Source organism: Lissotriton helveticus, chromosome 3_1, assembly GCF_964261635.1.
Source record: "Lissotriton helveticus chromosome 3_1, aLisHel1.1, whole genome shotgun sequence".
Lineage (NCBI taxonomy): Eukaryota > Metazoa > Chordata > Amphibia > Caudata > Salamandridae > Lissotriton > Lissotriton helveticus.
Window position 1 is genome coordinate 2,019,475,536 of NC_136061.1, and position 24,751 is coordinate 2,019,500,286.

General features: G+C 51.7%; 1 protein-coding gene across 2 annotated transcripts in view; it reads right to left on the minus strand.

Moving 5' to 3' along the window:
* Positions 1-24,751, minus strand: part of CHD2 (chromodomain helicase DNA binding protein 2) — a 2,197,496-nt gene that overhangs the window by 163,089 nt on the left and 2,009,656 nt on the right. For both annotated transcript variants that reach the window (XM_078683153.1, XM_078683151.1), the window contains one exon: positions 10,952-11,051. In XM_078683153.1, coding sequence (XP_078539279.1) covers positions 10,952-11,051 — 100 coding nt within the window. The remainder of the gene's footprint in view (positions 1-10,951; positions 11,052-24,751) is intronic.

The window sequence follows — 24,751 nt, forward strand, 5'->3', positions numbered from 1 at the left end:
ATTTTCTTTTTTAAATGCATGGTAAACGGGCTGCATTTTTTTTTAACAGCTTTATTTAAAAGCAGTCCCAGACATGGTGGCCTGCAGAGCCTAGCAGGCCACCATACCTGGGAGGGCTGGAATTCCCAATGGGCTCGCAAATTGCTAGAGGCTCATTAATATTAATGGACCTCGCAATATGCGACCCCATTGGGAATCCCAAACAGTGTTAAACACACTGTTGTACATTTCATTTAGCGACTCGTAATTTGCCACTCGCAATGTGTCGCCAATTGCAAGGCGCTAAATGAAATGGTCGTACATCTGGCCCCAAAATCCTTAGTACTTTGAGTATTTATTTTGTGTGCACACGTGTATTTTTTTCGAATTACTGTTTTAATATTTGAAATTTGCTTGGGGGTCCCCGGTTTCCAGTGATGACTCAGGAGTCAAAAGTTTGGGAACCACTGCCTTAGAATATCCCCAGGCGTCAGACTGGACCGGAAAATTTTCGGCAGCAGTACCCCTGCACGTGGCTAGGTGTCGTATGCGGCTCCGCGTCCGTCACCGTGATCGCCTGGATGACGTCGGAGTACTTAGACGCAGCCCTCGCGCGCGGACGTCAGTTCTGTACATAGCTTTACACGACAGGAACGCGAGGCATGATAGTAACAGACACTGGTGCCATGAAACTAGTGCCCTGAAAGGGATGTCCTTAACCCTACATATCGGCTCGCAGAACGGGGAGGAGAGGTGGGGCGGTAAGGAATCTAACACTAACTACTCTTTCTTACTGATATATCGTTACAGAAGGTAAGTAACTTGTGCATCTGAAAGAAACAGGTTAGTGTTAGTTTCCTTACCTTAGAATAGATACCACAGCAATACCAACCCCGGTGGTGGGTCTGCGAACCAAGATCACACCAGAAAGTCCTGGAGAATAGAACGGCTGAAAAAGTCATCTCTCCGGACTTGGCTGTCCAGGCAGTAGTATCTAGCAAACGTGTGCAGCGAGGCCCACATAGCTGCCTGGCAGATGTCCTGCAAGGGGACTCCCCGACCCAAGGTAGTAGTAGCCGCGTTGGCCCGAGTGGAATTGGTGCATAGCCCGACAGGAGGCTCCTTTCTTGCCAAGGAATAGCAAACCATGATGCACAAGACGACCCACCGAGAGATGGTCCGCTTGTGCACCACCCGTCCCTTCTTTGTGCCCACGTAACCAACAAAGAGCTGGTCGTCCCCCCGGAACTGGCGTGTGCGGTCCAGATAGAATGAGAGCGCATGTTTGGGGTCCATACGGTGGAGCCTCTCTTCCTCTTTCGAAAGATGCGGAGGCGGTTAGAAGGTGGACAAGGTGATGGACAGCCCGATATGAAAGGCTGTGACCACCTTGGGCAGCAAAGACGGACGAGTCCTTAGAACAACCTTGTCCGGATGGACAGAGAGGAAAGAAGGTTTAGAAGATAGAGCCTGGAGCTCACTCACTCTCCTGGCAGAGGTGATGGCAACCAGGAATGCAGTCTTAAGAGTCAGAAGACGAAGAGGACAGTTATGAAGTGGCTCAAAAGGAGCGCACATCAGATATGCTACAGTAAGATTCAAGTCCCACCGAGGCACCTCAAAGGGAACATGAGGGAACATGTCCGTGATGCCTTTCAAGAATCTATTTACAACAGAGGACTTGAAAAGAGAAGGCTGATCCGGAAGTCTTAAGAAGGGTGAAATGGCCGAGAGGTAGCCCTTGAGAGTGCCCAGAGCAGACCACTGCTGGGCAAGAGAAAGAAGAGGAGAACCTCTGCAAGGGGGCAGAGGGTGGATCCACAGCCTTTGCTGTGCACCATGCCACAAATGTGTTCCACCTGCAGGCGTATACCGTTTTTGTGGAGGGACACCTGGCTGCCAGAATCACATCGCAAACTTCAGGAGGCAAGTCAAATGGCCTCAACTGCCGCCGCTCAATATCCACGCATGTAGGTGGAGGCTGGACGGGTTCGGGTGGAGGACCGTCCCCTGCTGCTGCGACAGAAGGTCCTCCTGAAGAGGCAGACAAATCGGGGGATCGACTGACATGTTGAGTAGCTCAGGCTACCAGTAGCTTCGTGCCCAGTCCGGAGCCACAAGGATGACTTGGGCCCGGTCTCGCCTGATCTTCTTCAGCACTCTGGGCAGAAGTGGTATAGGCGGAAAGGCGTACAACAGACCGCAGCTTCACTCGCGCGGAAAAGTGCAGCAGAGCGAGTGCCGCCTTGGAAATTCCAACACACAGAACAGCTGATATTGCGCGTTCTCTTCGGTGGCGAATAGATCTAACCAAGGCTCTCCCCACTGTCGAAAGAGACCTTGCGCATCCTACGAGTGAAGGCGCCATTTGTGATATACCAGGCACCGGCGGCTGAGTTCGTCCGCCCTGGCGTTCAAGGAACATGCCGGGTGTTGAACCGTCAAGGAAATGCCTTGACGTTCCAGCGGCCCAGAGCCTCTTGACACAGGGTCCACGACCCCACCCCGCCTTGTTTCCTGCAATACCACATGGTGGTGTCTGTGAACACCTGCACCACCCTCCCCTTGACAGAGGGAAGGAATGCTTTCAGTGCAAGAAGGCTCGCCCGAAGCTCGAGAAGGTTGATATGGAGCCGGGACTCCGCCGGAGACCAGAGGTCTCTGATCTCCGCCTTTCAGATGTGCCAACCCCATCCCAGGAGAGGCATCTCGATGTAGTCGGATAGGTTCCCCTGAAGCTGCGCCCACTGGAACTTCAGGTCCCACTGCAGAGCCTGCATATGCCATCTGGCATGGTTGGTTAGCAGGATGCAGGAGGCCATGAGGCCCAGCAGCCACAAGGTCGACCTGACCGAAACCCAGGACAAGGGCTAAAAGATCAGAATCATAGCCCAAATGTCCCTGACTCGCTGTTTGGGAGGATAAACCCGAAAACTGCACCCTGTCCAGAACCGCTCCGATGAAGAGGAGCTTCTGAGAGGGAATCAGGTGTGATTTCGGCACATTGATGGAGAACCCCAGCAAATGCAGGAGATCGGCCGTAGTCTGGAGGTGGGAGATGACTGTTTGGGGCGAGCCTGCCTTCAACAACCAGTCGTCAAGATAGGGGACTACTGAAACCCCTGATCTGTGCAGATGAGCTGCAACCACCGCTGTGAGAAGTTGGCCTGATATATAATGCTCACTGGTTCTAGTGATCACCTTGTATCAGTCCAAACAACCCTTATGGTGATTGGTTGTAAGTCAACCTTATAGACCAGCTATCCTAATGGTAGCATGGACAAAGCAGTTTTAGGCAAAACTCTTTTGGCATGTGAAGCCAGCTGTTTTACCACAATATAACCCCTTGAATACCAGATGAAAGGACACCACACAGGTTGTTATGAAAATAAACAGTATATTTATTAATAACAACACCTCTGAACTCTTTATGAGGTCAGAGGGCTAAGCACATGACAATCTCTTAGGAAAAATACGCTAAGTTGCACAAAATCACAATGGTGCCCTAGGGGCACGACAAACCATATACTAAGTAAGTGGAATGTGAGAGTCGATCGAAGGAATGGAGTTGTCCAGAGGCTGTAGGATCGATGGGACCACGCTACTCTAACTCTAGGTAAGTAATAGGAGGCCCACGGAACGCGTGTGCAGAGTGTGAACTGGGGGAGAGGTGTGGCGCCGCGGCCAGGGCGACTGACGATGGAATCTGGGGACCACGGTTCGATCCCCGGCTCCGGCGGCAGGTTAGCCCAGCACCATGTGACTCTGGGCAATAGCTCGCTTAATCTTCCCGACGGCCCCCAGCGCCTAGAGACCCTTACGGGTGATTGTGCGCTTTACAAATGTGGACTTTACACGCGAGATGCGTAACAACGTCTATGGACAGTACAGTTCAAGTTAAAGGTGAGTACGGACAATCCTGACTAAGTAGGACTAAAACGACTGTGGAACTGGACACTAGGACAGTTAAACTACCCTTGAGCACCAAAATGCTCTCGTTACCTCACCCACGGGCCGCGGGTGCATAGGTGCCAAAGTGTGTCGGGTTCTCGCGTTGAAGTCAATGGAGCCTGAAAGAAAAGATGCTGCAGGCGACCAGGAGGAAGATGTCCGGTGCGATCCAAGGGTGGATCGGTGAAGAAGAGGACCTGAAAGCAGAGGGAACAATGTTCAAATTCACTAGCCAGTGACCGGTGTGGAACCAGGAAGGAACCAGATGTCGTCGTCGCGATCAGGTGAAGAGTGGACGCTTAGACTCTGCAGCCACGTGGACCAGGAGGTGTATTCGGCGACCAGGATGGAGACACGAGCTGTCCCACGCAGGCTCTCGCTGTCGGCGGTGTTGGATCCGGAATCGGCGTAAACAGGCCTTGGCAAAGGCAACCCACGCGGTGAGTGAAGAAAGCGTCTGGTGCGGACTAGGAGAGTCCGGGGTGCCCCTCTTTTGGAAGGGAGCAAGGGCCAGTCTGGAGCAACCAGACCAGCAGCAAAGATTCAAAGGTTTGTCGTCTAGGAGGCCACTAGCCAGCCGGCAAGTGACCAGACAACGCGTCGAGCAGCAAACAAGCAGAAGGGCCCCACGCAGATCTCGTGAATGCTGGAGGGCTGATCTTCGGTGCAGGGGCTGCTCGGGGGATGGGGCTTCTCAGTCCCCAAAGCACTTGGTCGAGTTTATCTCCGGAGTCGTGCTGGAAGCGAAGTGCAGTTTCTTCCAAGATGGCCGGTCCCACGTGTCTCGTCGCACCCACGGGTCTCAGCTTCGCTGTAGATGTGAGTTGAGGTCGGAGAGGTCTTGGAATCCGGGTCTTGTCGGGCTCTGAAGTCTGGATCCTCGAGGGAAGACGACAAAGTGAAGCCGCTGGACGCTTGATGGTGCCTGCTTGTGCAGGGTGGACACTCCTTGCCCACAAGGGAGATTTCTTCAGTCTTCTGTGAAGCAGAACTTCGAAGTCCAGAGTTTCTTCTTGTAGAGTAGTTCAGGATTAATCTAATCTGGAATGGGACCAGCTCCTACCTTTATCCTGCTAAAGGGGGCTGCACTACTGAATAGGTCCCTCCCCTGGGTGGGACCAGGAAGGGGGGTGGCTACACCCTCTATCCTTTGTCCGGTTTCCCGCCAGAGCTGGGGCAGGGATGCCCCAGCAACTGGTTTGAACAGGTGTATGCACAGGACACGTGTGTGCCCCGGGCATGTCTCATTCCTTTCAGGCCTATCCTACCCAATACACAAAATCCTGTCTGGGGTGGTGCTAGCACCTCCCAAGGCAGGAAACCCTTTGTCCAAGCCTCCCTCGCTGGAAGGACTCCCAGCAGCAGGAGGTCAGACTTGTGTCTGTGGTGGTGGCATCCATTTTGTGATGCCAAGGCTCGAGTTAACTTTAACCGGGGTTCTCAGTTACATACATGTTGTGTCCCTCTAGAAGGGTGGAATGCTAACCCCGTCGCCAGAATTGGCGAGGGGGTAGTATTCCAATTCGTATGACACCTTACTCGACATGTTATACCAGAGTTAGCATTTAACCGCGAGGATTATAATGCATTTAAGAGTATATGGTATAGCGTTATCATGGAAAAGCTATAAGGACTTGGTTCCGCAAGCTGCAAACGGGCTCAGCTCATGCCAGAGCACCATCTCACATAATTCCAAGCACTCTGCCTTCAGGATTGATAAGGCCTTCCATAGGAGTGACTGATAGGAATATATGTGTCCATTTTAGGTTTAGATATAGGTATACTATATCTACAGCAAAGGGTGATTACACCACCTTGCCCCAGCTGTCGTGCAGCCAGTTGTGTCTATTTTAGGTGGCCAGCCAGGGGTGGCATAATACATGCTTAACCCCCTGGTAGGCCCTGGGTACACCTATGCCCTGGATACCTAAGGTATACTGTGCAGAGACTGATAAGGTGGCCCAGTACCAATTGGTAAATGCGCCTAAGGTACATGGTTGTCAATTTTAGAGAGAGAACAGCTAGGCTGTGGGTCTGATCAGCAGGCCCACAGCCAGGGAAAGTCGTAAACCAGTGAAGCAAAAAGCTAAAATCTGGGGTGACCATAGGATTGCAGACCCCACTCTCCTACAACCGCCATCACTTTGGTGAACACCCGAGGGGCGTTGATAAGGCCAAAGGGGAGCACGGTGAACTGAAAATGCTCCTGCCCTACCGTGATTCGCAGGTAACGCCGGTGGGCCGGCAGGACGGGGATATGAAAATACGTGTCCTGCAGGTCCAACGCTACCATCCAGTCTTGCGGGTCGAGGGCAGACAAGACCTGAGCAAGTGTGACGTCTTGAACTTCTCGTTCCGGAGGAAGCGATTGATGTTCCGAATTTCTAAGATGGGACGCAGGCATTTGTTCTTCTTTGAAAACAAGAAGTAATGGGAGTAACAACCACGACCTACTTCTGGCATCGGAACGTGCTTGATGGCCCCCTTGGCCAAGAGGGCTGTAACTTCCTGCTGGAGAAGTGCCAAGTGATCCCCGACATACAGTGATACTGTGGTGGCATGGCTGAGGGGGTTGTCTCAAAGGGGAGGGAGTAACCCCTTCAGACAATTTGCAGAACCCACCTGTCTGATGTGATAGTGTGCCAGTGGTGGAGGTGATGGCGAATCCTGCCACCTACTGGCGCCTGGTGGGCCAGAAAACCCAGACTAGGAAGGTTTGGAGGCAGTGGCAGCAGGGGGGGGACTGAGACGCACGCTGGCCCTGTGGCCCACCTCTGCGGGTCCCACGTCCGCAGCTGCACTGAGACTGTTGCTGCGCAGGCCTGTGGCTCTGAAACAAATGTGCTTGGGCGCCCCTTCCTTGACGACGAAAGTGGAAGGAGTGTGTGTGGCCAAAAGGCCTAAGGACTTGGCTTTAGCCCGCTCAATCTGCCTTATCGCCAAACAGGCGAGTGTCATCAAAGGGCATGTCCATCAATGTGCTCTGGACATCCCCAGAAGAGCCAGTCTTTCTTAGACAGGCTTGGCGGCGTAGCGCCACTGTCATGGATATCGCCCTGCCGGGCGAGTCAGCAGTGTCAAAACCACAACGGATCATGAACTTAGTTGCGTCTCTCCCCTCAGCAATAGCTTGGGAGAGTACTGTCCGAGCCTCCACCGGACACTGAGGTAGCACTTGCGCAACCGTATCCCACACAGAATGGCCCAAGAGACATGCACTGTTCACAGGCCGCAGTCTTGAACTGGTGGAAGAAAAAATCTTCTTCCCAAACTGCTCCAGTTTCTTGGATTTCCTGCCCGGTGGTGCGGAAGGGAATGCGCTGGGGCACGCAGAGGCTTGGACAACCAAGCTCCGAGGGGTAGGGTGTTGGGAGAGGAAAACGGGGTCGCCCGGAGCCAGGCGATGGCGTCGGGCCACGTTCTTATCCATAGGAGCCCCTGTGTTGGGCCTGAACCAGGTTCCCAAAAGAAAGTCAGAGTGCATCATTAAAGGGTAGCAGCGGCTCCGTAGAAGAAGGCGCCGGTCGAAGCTCCTCTGTCAGGAGGTTAGTCCTGATCTCCATGGTAGGAAGCTCGAGGTGGAGAGCCTCGGCTGCCCTATGCAACATCATAGAGTAGGAACCACCCTCCTCCATAGCCACAGTAGAAGGAGACAGTGAGCCAGGTTCAGGAGTATAATCCTGGTCACCTGCATCCCCCAGATCCTCATCCCAGTCCGGGTCTAACTCACATTGTGCTGCAAGAGGGTCCTCAGACCCCTCCCAGTCCTCCCCTTCCTCCACAGCTGGCCGAACCAGTGGAACATAAGGAGATGGGTGAAGAAAGGGAAAGAAAGTCGGAATAGGCGTCGGTCGACACCCTTCCAGCACCGTCTCCACGTCAGGGAGGAAGCCAGGGACGGTGTCGGCCGGGGACGTGGCCGATGCCAGTGGCGGCGCCGTCGATGGAGGTTGTACCGGGCCAACCAGCATTGACGGGGATCCATAGCTGGATCCATAGGGGTCTCTCGGCATCGAGACCGAAGTCATTGATGACGTCGGGTTGGAGCCGATGACGTCGAAGAACGAGGACCCCTAGTCGGGCCCGCGGGGCCCGAAGGCGCACCGGCGGGGCCGGACGGTCCGACGACACATGCCATGACTGACAGGAACTCCTGCAGCTGGCCCGGAGTCGCAGATGGACCCGGGAAGGGCGGGTAGGCCACCGGCAACTGGGGAGGCTCTGCCGGAGCCGCGACATCCGCATCCTCAGCCGCGGCGAGCGACCGGCGAAGAGCAACAGCGCTTCTTCAACTTCTTGTGCTTCGTCTTATCTGACTCCGAGTCCGAAGACTTGGAATGGTGGTGATGGCTCAGCTGCCAGTCCCTTGACCTCCTGCGGGGCCGGGACCTGGAATGGAGTGGAGCCGACTCCCGGGCCTCTAGCCAATTTCGGGACCGCTCCCGCAAAGTTTTTGCCACGGCCCGGCAGTGGGGGCACGACTCGGAGTCGTGGTCGCACCACTGGCAGTAGAGACATTCACAGTGCAGATCCGTCACCGACATCATGCGGGACAGGCCCACAAGACTTAAAACCGGGCATTCTCATGCACTTGGAGTGTAAGTACTCAAAAAACAGAGACAAAAAGTCCCCAAAAAACTAAGTCAAAAAATGACTGGGGGTACCGCTCTCTCCAGATCTGCGCTTGCTGTCACGGAAAAATAAAGAACTGACGTCAGCGCGCGTGGGCGAGTCTAAGTAGCTCTAGCTATGTCATCTCGGCGACTACGACACCAACGACGTACGCGGACCGAACGACGATGCCTACCGACACGCAGGGGTACTGCTGACAAAAACTTTCCAGATCCAGTCTGACGCCTGGGAGTAATTCTAAGGTAAGGAATCTATCACTAACGTGTCTCTTTCAGACTGAAAGTGCTCCTGCCGGACTGTGAACAGTAGCAGAGCCTGTGGGTCTGTAGGACATGGAAGTGGAAACAAGCGCCTTGCAGGTGCAATGCTATCTTCCAGTCTCCAGTGTCAAGGGCAAACAGAACCTGAGATAGAGTGAGTATCTTGAGTTTGTCCTTCCGCAGGAAGGTGTTGAGGGTTAAGATCCAATATAGAATGAAGGCCTCCATCTTTTTTTTAGCACTAGGAGATAGAGGGACTAACACCCAATCCCTACTTCCTAGGCCAGAACCCTCTCTATGCCTCAAACGCCTGCTCTTCCTGCTGCAAAATATACATTTCTGTCTACCGCTGTACGGGTGATGGGATGTGCGTTGGGGGTATAACCTCTCTGGATACCGTGCAGGATCCAGTTGTCTGAACTGAGGGTTTGACACATTGGGAGAAAATGTCGTATCCTGCCTCCAGTAGGGTGGGTATGCGCCAGGGGGAGGGGCAAAATAAGAGGTTTTGCAGCAGCTGAGGGTGTGGGGAATTAAGCGGCTTGCTATTCCAGTTTTCCACATTGTCTGTGGGTACCGCAGCCTCGGCCAGACACAGTCTATATGGTCTGCTAGGCTGGTTGTATGTGCTACTGGTACTGAAAACCTCTACAATGGCAAGGGAGGGGGCAAAACTGCTGCTGATATTGACGCATTGGAGCAGATGGGCCAAAGGAGTGTGCTATGGCCCTGCGTTTTTTAAAGCGTTTGAGGGCTGAGTTTGCTTTCTTGCCAAAGAAGTGAGAGCCAAATATGGGCACCTCCAGTAGAAAAGACTGGATATTCCCGGTGAAGTCCGTAGGCCTCATCCATGCATGCCTCCTGAATGTAACACTTGTGCAAATTGACTGGCCAGGGCAATCAGTACTGTCCAACTGATAAGGATTTGTTAATTTCACTGCATTGCGGCAATCCTAGATGACCTATTTCAGTGTGCGGTGTTAACTGTCAGTACAGAAGGAACTACCTGAGCAATGGATTCCCAAAAGGCACAAGTGTAGCAACAAAATAGGCAGCTGCCATTGAGAGACCATAATGCCAGACTAGTGAAGCACAGCCAATGGTTTCAAGGCACTCAGACTCTCTATCCGGTCTGGTGGAGGGATCTGTCACAGACATTTACTTGTGACAGTCCCTGGAAGGTTTGAAATCCGGTTTTAGGGGGTGACCTTTTCCCTTGCACGCTGGTGCAATGTTTGAGAAAGTAGTCTTGTAAAAGTACTAGGGATAGTTCTGGATTCGCATCTGGTGGCGCATAAAGAAAGGAACTGACATTGGTGCACATGGGTGACAATTATATACAGCTCTACATGTCACTTCCAGAGCAGAATGACATCGGTGTGGAGAAACACAATGCCACCTACCAGCGCACATGGTTATTGCTGACAATTTTCCGGAACCGGTCCGACACCTAGAGAATATTAAAAACTTGAAGAATCTGCAGTTAGAAGCATCAAACACAGATCTTTTATACTGATACATTCACAATTTTGTATTTGCATAATAATTCTACAAAATAGTTTTCTGCATGCAATTAAATTAGGTTTCAAACTGAATTGGAGTGTGCCACCATGGTTAATTTAGTAGACTGTGCCACATGATTTTAATACCCTAAAATCCACAAATTAGTAATACAGCTTTTTAAAATAGCTACTTTTTTCTGTTTAGTCTATGGTGTAAACCGTGACAGATTAAACAACAATATACATCTGGACCAATGTAATATTTCCCTCAAGGCAAATAATACAATTATACTGTATTTTCAGCATCTGGTGGTAGTTCCAAAAGATGTACCTTTAAAGAAAGCATTTGTCAAACATCACTAAAATATTAGGGTGGTAACCTTGAGAATAGTTACCACTGTCAAGCCATGAGAAAATAACATTTTACAAGACTTGTTTTTAAAAACATGTGTTGCAGTTATTTTAACCCCATGTTTCCCCAATGACTCCTTGCTGCCAAAGCAATAATTCTGGCAGCACCCAGACCAGAAACAATGTTCTTACACTGCTGAGGTGCAAGTAGAATGCAGTGTTTAAACAGAACAATTCAGGAGTCTAGTAAGTGCTAAAAATGTTGTGGATTTTTACCTCTTCTTCTTGGGATCGTTTCTTATGGGCCATTTTGTAGAGTTTGTGCAATTTTCTGGCATCAAATTCAGTGAACTTGGACACAAAGATCCATAAGTTTCTGGGAAAAGTAAATAATTTTGAATGTAATTCACATCGTCTAAGTTATGTTCTTTAAAAGGATTTACATTTAAGAATAAGTTTGTTACACTAAAGTTTTTATGAACATATTTGAGTGAGAAGGTTTGTACTCGTTTATAATTAGGCAAAATGCATTTTTCAAATTTTAACACTGAGGAGATTCACAAAGTATTGTAAGTACCCAGGATGTACTTAGGCAAGCTAGAAAAGAAATTTAAGAGGCTAAAGCACAAGTTACTACTTGTGTAACGATATATCTGTAAGAGACATTAGTTTGTGATAGATTCCTTACCTTAGAATATCCCCAGGCATCAGACTGGATCCGGAAATGTTTTGCGTAGCAGTACCCATGCGCGTCGGTAGGCGTCGTCCGCGGCTCCGCGTCTGTCGGCGGAGTCGTGGGCGCCGTGATGACATCGTCGGAGTACTTAGACGCCACCTCCGCGTGCTGACGTCAGTTCTTATACACAGCTTTTCCGCGCCAGAAACGCAGAGCCATGATAAAAACCAACACTGGTGCCATGAAACTAGTGCCCTGAAAGGGGATGACCTTAACCCTAGATATCGGTTCGCAGAACGGGGAGGATAGGTGGGTCGGTAAGGAATCTATCACTAACTAATGTCTCTTACAGATATATCGTTACACAAGTAGTAACTTGTGCATCTGAAAGAGACACGTTAGTGATAGATTCCTTACCTTAGAATAGATACCCCAGCAATACCAACCCCGGTGGTGGGTCTGTGAACCAATAATCACACCAGAAAGTCCTGGAGGACGGAACGGCCAAAGAAGCCATCCCTCCGGACTTGGCTGACCAGGCAGTAGTGTCTTGCAAACGTGTGCAGCGAGGCCCACGTAGCTGCATGACAAATGTCCTGCAAGGGGACTCCCGGCCCAGGGCAGTAGTAGTCGCAGTGGCCCGAGTGGAATGGGCCCCCAGCCCAATAGGAGGTTCCATTTTAGCCAAGGAGTAGCATGCCTGAATGCACAACACAGTCCACCGAGAGATGGTCCGTTTGTGCACCGCCCGTCTCTTCTTAGCACCCACGTAACCAACAAAGAGTTGGCCATCCACCCGGAACTGGCGTGTGCGATCCAGATAGTATGAGAGCACACGTTTTGGGTCCAGACGGTGGAGCCTCTCTTCCTCTTTCGAGGGCTGCGGAGGCGGAAAGAAGGTGGGCAAGGTGGTGGACTGCCCGATGTGTAAGGATGTGACTACCTTGGGCAGGGAAGAGGGTCATGTCCGCAACACAACCTTGTCCGGATGGACAGAAAGGAAAGGTGGTTTGGAAGAAAGAGCCTGGAGCTCACTCACCCTCCTGGCAGAGGTGATGGCAACCAGGAAAGCAGTATTAAGGGTAAGAAGACGGAGAGGACAGTTATGAAGTGGCTCGAAGGGAGCGCACATCAGATAAGTGAGTACAAGGTTCAAGTCCCACTGGGGCATCACGAATGGAACAGGAGGGAACATGTGTGTGATGCCCTTCAAAAACCTATATACAATTGGGGACTTGAACAAAGATGGCTGATCAGGCGGAAATGGCAGAAAGGTAGCCCTTGATAGTGCCCATAGCAGAGCCCTGCTGGGCAAGAGAGAGAAGGAAGAGGAGAACCTCAGAAAGGGGGGCAGAGAGTGGATCCACAGCCTTTGCTGTGCACCATGCCACAAATCTGTTCCACCTGCAGGCGTACACCGATTTTGTGGAGGGACGCCTGCCTGCCAGAATCACATTACAGACTTCAGGAGGCAAGCCAAATGCCTCAACTGCCGCCGCTCAATCTCCACGCATGTAACTGGAGACTGGACAGGTACGGGTGGAGGACCATCCCCTGCTGCTGCAACAGAAGGTCCTCCTGAAGAGGCAGACGAATCGGGGGATCGACTGACATGCTGAGTAGCTCGGGATACCAGTATCTTCATGCCCAGTCCGTAGCCACAAGGATGACTTGGGCCTGGTCGTGCCTGACCTTCTTCAGCACTCTGGGCAGAAGTGGTATAGGCGGAAAGGCGTACAACAGACCGCAACTCCACTCATGACAAAAAGCGTCGCCGAGCAAGTGCCGCCTTATAAATTCCAACGCATAGAACTGATAAATAGATCTAACCAAGGCTCTCCTCACTGCTGAAAGAGACCATGCGCCACGTCCGAGTTCAGATGCCATTCATGATTCATCAAGCACTGAGGCTGAGTTCGTCTGCTCTGGCGTTTAGAGAACCTGCCAGGTGTTGAACCACCAAGGTAATGCCTTGATGTTCCAGTCATGTCCAGAGGCGCAGAGCCTCCTGACATAGGGTCCACGACCCCACCCCGCCCTGTTTGTTGCAATACCGCATGTCGGTGGTGTTGTCCGTGAACACCTGCACCACACTTCCCCGGACAGAGGGAAAGAATGCCTTCAATGCAAGTCAGATTGCCCGCAGCTCCAAAAGGTTGATATGGAGCCGGGACTCCGCCAAAGATCTAAAATAAGACAAAGATCTCAATCCTTCTTTGGAACTAAAAATGAATGGGAGTAGCAGCCGGTCCCGTTGCACCCTCTCAAAAGCTCCTTTGTCCAAGAAAACCTGGACTACTACTTTTGTTTTTTCTTGGTTTCGTTTTTTTTTTGTAGATTGCTCTGATATTAGTGCCCATCAAATTTGTTCAGAATGCCATTGCTTGTTTGCAGTTATGTGAAAAAGTGCGCATTTACTATATCTTGTAATTGCTATATCTCCAGAACCCTCCGGTGGATAATTTTCATTGTGATGTCTAAAAACACAGCCTATTTTTATAAATTGATACATTGGTGTTGGATTTCTTGAGTGTCTCATTGATTTCTTCAATAATGTTGGTGCTGTTTAAATACTTCACACTTTAAACTGGAGGGGTTAACAAATGAAACCTACTTGTCTTAAGGGGTTGGTAAGTGTATTACATGGTGAGTTCTCAAAACTACACCATATAATAAACCCCATTTCCTCACACCAAACACCCTGGATTTGCTGCAATGGAGGGAAAGCCCCAAACTGAACTGCATTCAATATAGCTCTTATGAAAAAGTCACTGCAAAGAAGTCGGGTGCGACTTCGACACATTGATCAAGCACCCCAATGTTGTCAAGAAAATTGGAGTCATTCGGAGGTGGACCCTGATTAACTGTTGCGAGTCCACCGCCAGTCTTCGTGACAGGGGAAAACTTTTAACTCATAACCATTTGAAGATGGGAAATGACAAAAGCGATTACTTTTATGAACATGGCAAATTAAAAATGCTATTGGGTCACCCTGACCTGCAGGATGAGTATACAAAAATAGCCATTTCTGCCACTCCAAGACCACCATTTAGTCGCCTGAATTCAGGTCAGAAAGAAACTGAGCAAGCATAAGCAATTAGAATCTGTTCTTATGCAGTTAGGCACTCAGAGGGCAAAGATCTAGGATGGAAGCCTTCATCCTGAAAGGAACTAGAAGAAGTAACAGGCAGTCCCAATTTCCGAGGTCGGGACCTTCTTGATGGCTCATTTGGAAAGTAGAGCCAATGCTTCTTAGCGCCCCTCTGATGTGCAAGGTAGCTGTGGTGGGTGGGAAATTAATATTAGGGCACAGCTCTGCTGAACTAGCGGAAGCACCCATTTGTTGGATGGATTGTCCTCCTATGAGAAAGCGTTGGATCCTACCTCCCACTGGATAGATGCACACCGCTAAGGGCAAGCGAAAGCTGCTTGAAGCCTGTTGTCGCAGGGCAGGGAGACTGGGAATAATGGCACACTTGTGCGCCTGCACAGTGTCTTCAGGATCCTGTCCCTGAAAGAACTGGGGCGAATGCTGTGAGGGGCGAGTAGCCTAGTGCTGCCTGTATATCAATCCCTTTGAATAGCCTCAGAAAGGAACACTGGTGGGAAAACAGACTTCCAGGAGAAAAGAGGCCTAGAGAATGTGCCAAAGCTCGGCTTTCTTCAAAATGTCAATCTTTTTGTCAAAGAGACAGGATCCATTAAAAGGCATACCCAAAAGGGATGGCTGCACATCTCTTGAAGCCCCTTGGAACACATGCAAGCATTTTTCAAGTTCTATGAGAAATATGATTTAACAGCCACCTAACTTTTTGCGCCTGACAACTACACTTCTTTAACATTTCTTTCCATGGCCGTCTATGTACTACCATCTGTCATTCTTCCTCATATATCTGATTTCCTCAAAGAGTATTGAATTTTGAACATGGCGTGTGTTATATCTGTAGCTTATACATTTCGTACTTTGTTTTGTTTTACTTTGCAAATTTTGCTGTTTTGGGCCTGTTTTTTTCTCGTTCAGATGTCATTTGGACAAGTGATGATGTTCTCTTACTTTTAATTGGTGCTTGTTCTTGATGATGTTGAGGGTCTTACCCGTGATTTTTGTGCCTTAGAGCTATCTGCTTTTGAGATTTTTTTCAACCTCACCCTGGGCGATCAGTCTCTTTTGTGTGTAGTACTTCTTAATTGTTTACCGCTCTACATTCTAGCACTTTGTTACGAACTGCACATATGAACAAGTTACTTACCTTCGGTAACGATATATCTGTAAGAAACAGTAGTTAGTATTAGATTCCTTACCTTAGAATATCCCCAGGCGTCAGTCTGGATCCGGAAACTTTTGCGTAGCAGTACCCCTGCGCGTCGGTAGGCGTCGTCTGCAGGCGTCCCCTGCGGCTCCGCGTCGTCGGCGTCGTGCGCCGTGATGACGTCGCTGGAGTATATAGACGCCGCCTCCGCGCGCTGACGTCAGTTCTTTGCACACAGCTTTTCCGCGCCAGAACACGCAGAGCCATGGGAGAACCAACACTGGTGCCATTTGAAACTAGGGCCCTGAAAGGGATGTCCTTAACCCTAGGTATCAGTTCGCAGAACGGGGAGGATGGGCGGGGCGGTAAGGAATCTAATACTAACTACTGTTTCTTACAGATATATCGTTACCGAAGGTAAGTAACTTGTTCATCTGAAAGAAACAGGTTAGTATTAGATTCCTTACCTTAGAATAGATACCCCAGCAATACCAACCCCGGAGGTGGGTCTGCGAACCAATACAACCTACACCAGAAAGTCCTGGAGGACCGAACGGCCAAAGAAGCCGTCCCTCCGGACTTGACTGTCCAGGCAGTAATGCCTCGCAAAGGTGTGCAGCGAGGCCCATGTAGCCGCCTGGCAAATGTCCTGCAAGGGGACTCCCCGGCCCAGGGCGGTAGTAGCCGCCGTGGCCCGAGTGGAATGGGCCCTCAGCCCAACAGGAGGCTCCTTCGGAGCCAAAGAGTAGCATGCCTTGATGCAGAGGACGACCCACCGAGAGATGGTCCGTTTCTGTACCGCCCTTCCCTTCTTCTCACCCACGTAGCCAACAAACAGCTGGTCATCCACCCGGAACTGGCGTGTGCGATCCAGGTAAAACGAAAGCGCACGTTTTGGGTCCAGACGATGGAGCCGCTCTTCATCCTTTGAAGGATGCGGAGGCGGGAAGAAGGAGGGCAAGGTGATGGACTGCCCAATGTGAAAAGCAGAGACTACCTTGGGCAGGAAAGAAGGTCTAGTCCGAAGAACCACCTTATCAGGATGAACAGACAAGAAAGGAGGTTGAATAGAAAGAGCCTGGAGCTCACTCACTCTCCTGGCAGAGGTGATGGCTACCAGGAAGGCCGTCTTTAAAGTGAGAAGACGGAGAGGACAGGAATGAAGGGGCTCAAAAGGAGCGCACATCAGGAAAGTCAGAACCAGGTTCAAGTCCCACTGAGGCATCACGAACGGAGTTGGAGGATACATGTGCGTGATGCCCTTCAAGAATCTTAACACAATAGGGGACTTGAACAAAGATGGCTGATCAGGGAGCCTCAAGAAGGCGGAAAGGGCAGAAAGATAGCCCTTGATAGTGCCCAGAGCAGAGCCCTGCTGGGCAAGGGAAAGGAGGAAGAGGAGAACTTCAGACAGAGGGGCAGAAAGGGGATCCACAGCCTTTGCTGTGCACCATGCCACAAATCTGTTCCACCGGCAGGCGTATACCGACTTTGTGGAGGGACGCCTGGCTGCCAGAATGACATCACAGACTTCAGGAGGCAAGTCAAATGGCCTCAACTGTCGCCGCTCAATCTCCACGCATGGAGGTGGAGACTGGACAGGTTCGGGTGGAGGACCGTCCCCTGCTGCTGCGACAGAAGGTCCTCCTGAAGGGGCAGGCGGATCGAGGGACCGACTGTCAAGCTGAGTAGCTCGGGATACCAGTATCTTCGAGCCCAGTCCGGAGCCACAAGGATAACTTGGGCCCGGTCGCGCCTGATCTTCTTCAGCACTCTGGGCAGAAGTGGTATAGGCGGAAAGGCGTACAACAGACCGCAACTCCACTCGCGCCGAAAGGCGTCGCCGAGCGAGTGCCGTCTTGGAAACTCCAACGCGCAGAACTGATGACATTGCGCGTTCTCTTCTGTGGCGAACAGATCTAACCAAGGCTCTCCCCATTGCTGAAAGAGGCCTCTCGCCACGTCCGAGTTCAGACGCCATTCGTGATCCACCGAGCACCGACGGCTGAGTTCGTCCGCCCTGGCGTTCAGAGAACCTGCCAGGTGTTGAACCGTCAGAGTCACGCCCTGACGTTCCAGCCATTGCCAGAGACGCAGAGCCTCCTGGCAAAGGGTCCACGACCCCACACCGCCCTGTTTGTTGCAGTACCACATGGCGGTGGTGTTGTCCGTGAACACCTGCACTACACTCCCGTTGACAAAGGGGAGGAATGCCTTCAGTGCCAGGCGAATCGCCCGCAGCTCCAACAGGTTGATATGGAGCCGGGACTCCGCCGGAGACCAGATGCCTCTGATCTCCGCCTCTCCCAAGTGGCCACCCCAGCCCTGGAGGGACGCGTCCGTCACAACCACGTGCTCCGGTTGGGGAAGGGAGAGGGATCTGCCTCTGACCCAATCGCGGTCCGTAAGCCACCACTGCAACTGTCTCGCAGTGCCCTCCGAGATCAGGACATGGTCGGATAGGTTGCCCTGATGCTGGGCCCACTGAAACTTCAGGTCCCACTGCAGAGCCCGCATCCGCCACCTGGCGTGATGCACCAGTAGGATGCAGGAGGCCATCAGCCCCAGAAGCCGCAGCGTCAACCTGACCGAAACCCGGGATAACGGCTGAAAGATGGGAATCAGAGCCTGAATATCCCGGACCCGCCGTTCCGGGGGATAAACCCGAAACTGCGCCGAGTCGAGAACCGCTCCGATGAAAAGGAGCTTTTGAGAGGGACACAGGTGTGATTTCGGCACATTGATGGAAAACCCCAGCTCGTGCAGGAGGTCTGCCGTCATCTGAAGGTGGTGGACGACTGTCTGGGGCGAGCCCGCCTTCAACAACCAGTCGTCGAGGTAGGGGAAGACTGAAACCCCTAACCGGCGCAGATGAGCTGCGACCACCGCCATCACTTTCGTGAACACCCGTGGGGCGCTGGTAAGGCCGAATGGGAGCACGATAAACTGAAAGTGCTCGTGGCCTACCGTGAACCGCAGGTAACGCCGGTGGGCCGGCAGGACGGGGATGTGAAAATACGCATCCTGCAAGTCCAACGCTACCATCCAGTCTTGTGGGTCTAGAGCAGCCAAGACCTGAGCCAAAGTCAACATCTTGAACTTCTCCTTCCGGAGGAAGCCGTTGACGTTCCGCAGGTCCAAGATAGGACGCAGGCCTCCCTTGTCCTTCTTGGGCACCAGAAAGTAGTGGGAGTAGCAACCACACCCTACTTCTGGCCCAGGAACGCGCTCATTGGCCCCCTTGGCCAAGAGGGCCGTAACTTCCTCCTGCAGAAGTGTCAAGTGGTCCCCCGACACACGGTGGTTCTGCGGTGGCATGGCTGGAGGAGTGGACTCGAAGGGGAGGGCATAGCCCCTTCGAACGAGCTGCAGCACCCACCTGTCCGATGTTATCGCGCGCCAGCGGGAGTGGTGATGGCGAACCCTGCCACCCACTGGCGTCACGTGAGCCCGAAAGCTCGGACTAGGAAGGCTTGGATGCAGCAGCGGAGGGAGGCGTGGACTGACCACGCCGCTGGCCTCTACCGCCACCACGGCGGAAACCACGGCCGCCACCGCGCTGGGGAGCGTTCTGCGGCGCGTGGCTGGCAGCACGTGTGGGACCGCCCCTCCCTTGGCCACGAAAGGGGCGAAACGAACCCGTCTGCTGGCGCTGGGTCGAAAGACCCAAGGACTTGGCCGTGACCCTGGAGTCCTTGAAGCGCTCCAGCGCGTGGTCCGCTTTGTCACCAAACAGGCGACTGCCATCAAATGGCATGTCCATGAGTGCATTTTGGACGTCTGGCGAAAAGTTGGCAGATCTCAGCCAAGCATGGCGACGAATCGCCACCGTCGTGGACATGGCCCGTCCCAGTGAGTCGGTCGTGTCCAGACCACAACGGATCGAGTACCGCGCCGCATCCCGGCCTTCAACCAAGGCCCGGGTGAGCTTGTCCCGCACTTCCTGGGGGCATTGCGGCAAACACTCCTCGACCGTATCCCACAGGGAGTGGGTGTAGCGGCCCAAGAGGCACGCGGTATTACAAGACCGCAGTCCAGCGCTCAAAGAGGAAAAGACCTTTTTACCAAACTGGTCATACCGCTTTGATTCCCGATCGGGCGGAGCCGACGGAAATGCGGACTGCGAAGTGGAGGCCTGGATCACCAGACTCTCCGGGGAGGGATGGGTGGATAAAAAGGCAGGGTCGTCCGAGCATGGACGGTGACGCCTTGCAACATTCCGGTCAACCGGTGCACCGGAAGCGGGCCTGGACCAGGTGCCCAAAAGGACATCCGTCAGGGCCTCATTAAACGGCAGCAGAGGCTCCTGGGGGCATGACTGCGGTTTAAACACTTCGGTCAGAATGTTCGGTTTGACCTTCGCGACGGGGAGCTCAAGGTGCAAGGCCTTGGCAGCCCTCATCAGGACCACCGAATAGGCAGCACCTGCCTCAGACGCCACAGGGGACGGGGAGACAAACCCAGGGTTGGGCGACTCGTCCAGGCCACTGGCATCACCCAGATCACCTACCCAGTCCACATCATACTGGCAGGCACGGGATAAAGGGTCCTCAGACCCCTCCCAACCCTCTCCATACTCATCCTCATCATACCCATATTCTGGGTCGACGATATAGACATCGGGGTCAACGGGCCCCATCGGCGTCGGATCCGGCGTCGGCCGACGCCGGTCCGACTCCGTGTCCGGAGTCGGGGAGGGAATGGGGGTGGCGCCGCGCGGCGTCGGTGCCGGGGACCCGACGCCGGCCGGAGCCGACGGCGGAGTCGCTGCACCACGCGGAGGCGGTACCACGGGTTGGCCCAAAGGAACCGACGCCGGAGAGGCCGGGAGACCAGCCGGCGACGAACCTGAGGGACCCAGCGGCGCCGGGGCCGGAGCCACCGGCGGCGTCGGGGCAGAAGCACCCGAACCGCTCGGGCCCCCAGACGGGACCGACGGCCCCGCAGGCGCCGTAGGCCCCGCCGGAGGAGACCTCGCCCTCATAGCAATGAGGAAGGCCTCGATCTCCTCACGCGACGCGCCTTCCCCAGGGACCGACGGGTATGGGGTAGACGGCGTCGGTGACCCACGCGGGGCCGCGGGGGTGGGGCCACCCGAGCCCCCGGCCGCATCACGCGGGCGTCGGGGGGAGTCGGGGGTGCGATGGCGACGCCCCGACTTCTTGTGCTTACCTGACGAACCGGAGGAATGGTGGCGACTCCCGGAGCGCCCATGGCGGCTCCGCGATCGTTCCCTCGACCGCTCCCTCGACCTCCGACCGGACCGGGACCGCTCTCGACGCGGGGCCGACACTCGGAGCTCGAGAAGCTTGCGGGACCGCTCCCGCCTAGCTTTTCCAGTCAAGGCCCGACAGTCGACGCAGGACTCCACGTCGTGGTCCGCGCCCAGACACCGGAGGCAGAGTCGATGGTGGTCGGTGACCGACATCATGCGGTCGCACTCGTCGCAACTCTTAAACCCAGGCATCCTACCGGCACCGTAGAAAGATTAAGTTTTACAAACACTTGGTCAAAAGACCGGAGTACTGCTCTTCGGATCTGCGCTAACTGGCGCGGAAAAAAGAAGAACTGACGTCAGCGCGCGGAGGCGGCGTCTATATACTCCAGCGACGTCATCACGGCGCACGACGCCGACGACGCGGAGCCGCAGGGGACGCCTGCAGACGACGCCTACCGACGCGCAGGGGTACTGCTACGCAAAAGTTTCCGGATCCAGACTGACGCCTGGGGATATTCTAAGGTAAGGAATCTAATACTAACCTGTTTCTTTCAGATATATATATATATATATATATATATATATATATATATATATATATATATATATATATATATATTTTGTCTTCTCTTTGATCAAACCCCGGGACATTTGCTAAAGTGCTAGTGCTTTACTTATTGTGCTTCTATAACATTGTCCACCATTGTTTTCCGTTTTGAATATTTCGACACATAATATCACCACACAAAAATTGGTCTGTCTCTATGTTGTTGATGTCACTTTACCATGTTTCAACACTATATGGTTTCCACAGTTAGATAGGTGGCTCTCATTCTTCACCTTATCACCCATTAGATACTGTACATTTTCAGCTATTTGTAAAATAAGTTTCTTTTATTTCTGCCATTTATTATTTTTCATTTTATGTCCTTCCCAGCCTTGAAGAGTCACATCTTCTACACGGTGTGACGAAACACGTGTCGGCTGGTTTCTTTCATATGTACTGATAAAGATTGAATTATAAATCTAATCTTTAAGTAACTCTGGATGTTGACCTTCATTACATTTGTTTTCATGAATATTGACTCACTCGTTTGGTTCTGACACTAGAACCTATTACTTTGATATGTGTGCACAGGACTTGGACTTATTTGTATGGTGTGGGGCTTGTCCCTCACCTTTACAGGGTTTGTTTCCTGTCTGGGTTTGTTGCCCCTGACCTGTTGGCACCGTGCAGTTTGGAACACCAAGTCTAACTTACAATCGTACACGCTAGAGCGCCAGATCTTCCTGTCCATAAACTCAAACTCATCCTCTTTACTTATAACAACAGGTATTATTGCTTGGGCAGGCATACCAAAACAACAATAGAGGCATCATACACAGGAAATTTGGCTGCACTATTGAGCCTCTTAGCCTAAAAGGTGCCCACATCACCAACTGGAGACACACCATGTTGTATGACAGAGGACAAGTAGTATAAAGTAGGTGATGCAACCTGGAGAAGAATTTCTGTTTCAGGTCTTATACAAAGTGAAGCTTCTGGGTCATGGACTGCGTTTTTTCTCTGATATACTTTCTCTTGAGTGACAAGAGTGTTGTGCCTTCATTAACCATTTGATTGAAGGTTTGTCTTCTCTACTCAGCTTATGTCTGGGCTTTCTGGAATCACCCCTCTTGTCAATTATAGAGGTGGAGAAGACAGAATCATTAATGGATTATTTAGCATATAAGACAGAGGTCAACGTACATTAATATGTAGGGCATTGATAGAACAGTACATGTCCCATCTGGATAGTTCGAGAAGTCTGAGAGACAAATGGGCCCTAGACATAGATAAACACATTAGCAACATGGACTGGAAACATACATTACTACCTGCACCAACGGTTTATAGGAATGCAATATTCTGGATTATAATTCTGTATAACTCAGTGCTTACATCAAGCCCAAAAGAATAAACAGTTTTTTCCCCCAGAGGCACTGATGGGTGCAGTGAGATAGATGCAGACAATTTCCACATGGTATAGGCTGTGCTGGAATTACTAAATACTGGGAATCAGCATTCATAACTATTTATCACAATTCACCTGGCAACAGACAGGAGTATCAAGATGGCACCAGAAGTATGAATCTTAGGGCTACTTTCATGCCCAAAGACCCAAAAAGCCTGCAAAAAGCAGTGAAAAATGACTACACCCGTTTCTGCAAGTGAAATGAACAGTGTCCTTATGGTAAATGGGACATACGTAAGCGAACAGAAAACCAATTGCTAATGTAATTATACTAATGTCATTGACTTCTCTTGTGATACAACAAAATATTAAAACAATTTTGAAAGACAATCAAGCAGGAGGCCAATTTAGCTTCCAGGATCAGCAGCTGATCAGCATACGGTTTTAACTTGAAGAAAAGGCAATATTTATTTCTCTCTTCCAAGTTCCAAATCTTTTGCTGGATGTGTGGAGTGCCATGAGAGATCCACCTATAGATGTAGAGGCTTTCAACTTCAAGAAGGACCCTGACAGAAAGAAGTACCACAACATCAAACTGGAGGCTCTAAACACTCTTGATGTCAAGAGTCAACACTGAAAGCCTTGATGTTGACTGCCTGAATGTGGAATGGCACAATATCAAACTCCTCAAAATTGACCTAAAGCACCTGTGATGTGAGGCGTTGGAAGTCCCCAGGAGATGGAGTGAGTTTGGGGAGGGAGTTCAGGCCTGGCCACAACCAAACGCACAAGTTACTTACCTTCGGTAACGATATATCTGTAAGAAACATTAGTAGTGAAAGATTCCTTACCTTAGAATTATCCCAGGCGTCAGACTGGATCCGGAAAGTTTTCCGCAGCAGTACCCATGCGCGTCAGAAGGAGGCATTGTGCGACTCAGTGTCCGTCGTTGGCCTCGTAGTCGCCAAGATGATGTCACTGCAGCTACTTGGATGCCGCCCTCGCGCGCTGACTTCAGTTCTGTTCACGACTTTCCGCGCCAGGAACGCAGAGCCGTGCAAGATACTGACCACTGGTGTCTGAAACTAGAGCACTGAAAAGGATGACCTTAACCCTAGAAATCAGTTTGCAGAATGGGGAGGATGGATGGGGCGGTAAGGAATCTATCACTACTAATGTTTCTTACAGATATATTGTTACGAAGGTAAGTAACTTGTGCAACTGAAAGAAACATATAGTGATAGATTCCGTACCTTAGAATAGATACTCCAGCAATATCAACTCCAGTGGTGGGTCTGGGAACCAAGGTCACACCGGAAAGTCCTGGAGAACAGAACGGCCAAAGAAGCCATCTCTCCGTACTTGGCTGTCCAGGCAGTAAGGCTTGGTAAATGTGTGCAGCGAGGCCCACGTAGCTGCCAGACAGATGTCCTGCAAGGGAACTGCTCATCCCAAAGCAGTACTGGCTACTAGTTGAATGGGCGCGTAGCCCCACCGGAGGCTCCTTTTTAGCCAAAGATTAACAAGCCTTTATGCACAGACCGACCCACCGAGAGATGGTCCGATTGTGTACGACCTTTCTTGGCACCCATGTAGCTAACAAAGAGCTGGTCATCCACCCAGAACTGTTGAGTGCAGTTCAGGTAGAACAGGAGCACACGTTTTGGGTCCAGACGGTGGAGCCTCTCTTCCTCTTTCGAGGGATGCGGAAAGAAAGTGGGCAAAGTGATGTTCTGCCCGATGTGAAAGGCAGTGACAACCTTTGGCAGAAAAGATGGACGAGTCCTCAGCAACAACTTTGTCTGGATGGACAGAGAGAAAAGGAGGTTTAGAAGAAAGAGCCTGGAGCACACTTACTCTTCTGGCAGAGGTGATGGCAACAAGGAAAGCAGTCTTTAAAGTGAGAAGACGACGAGGACAGTTGTGAGGTGGCTCCAAGGGAGCACACACATTAGATATGTCAGAACCAGTTTCAAG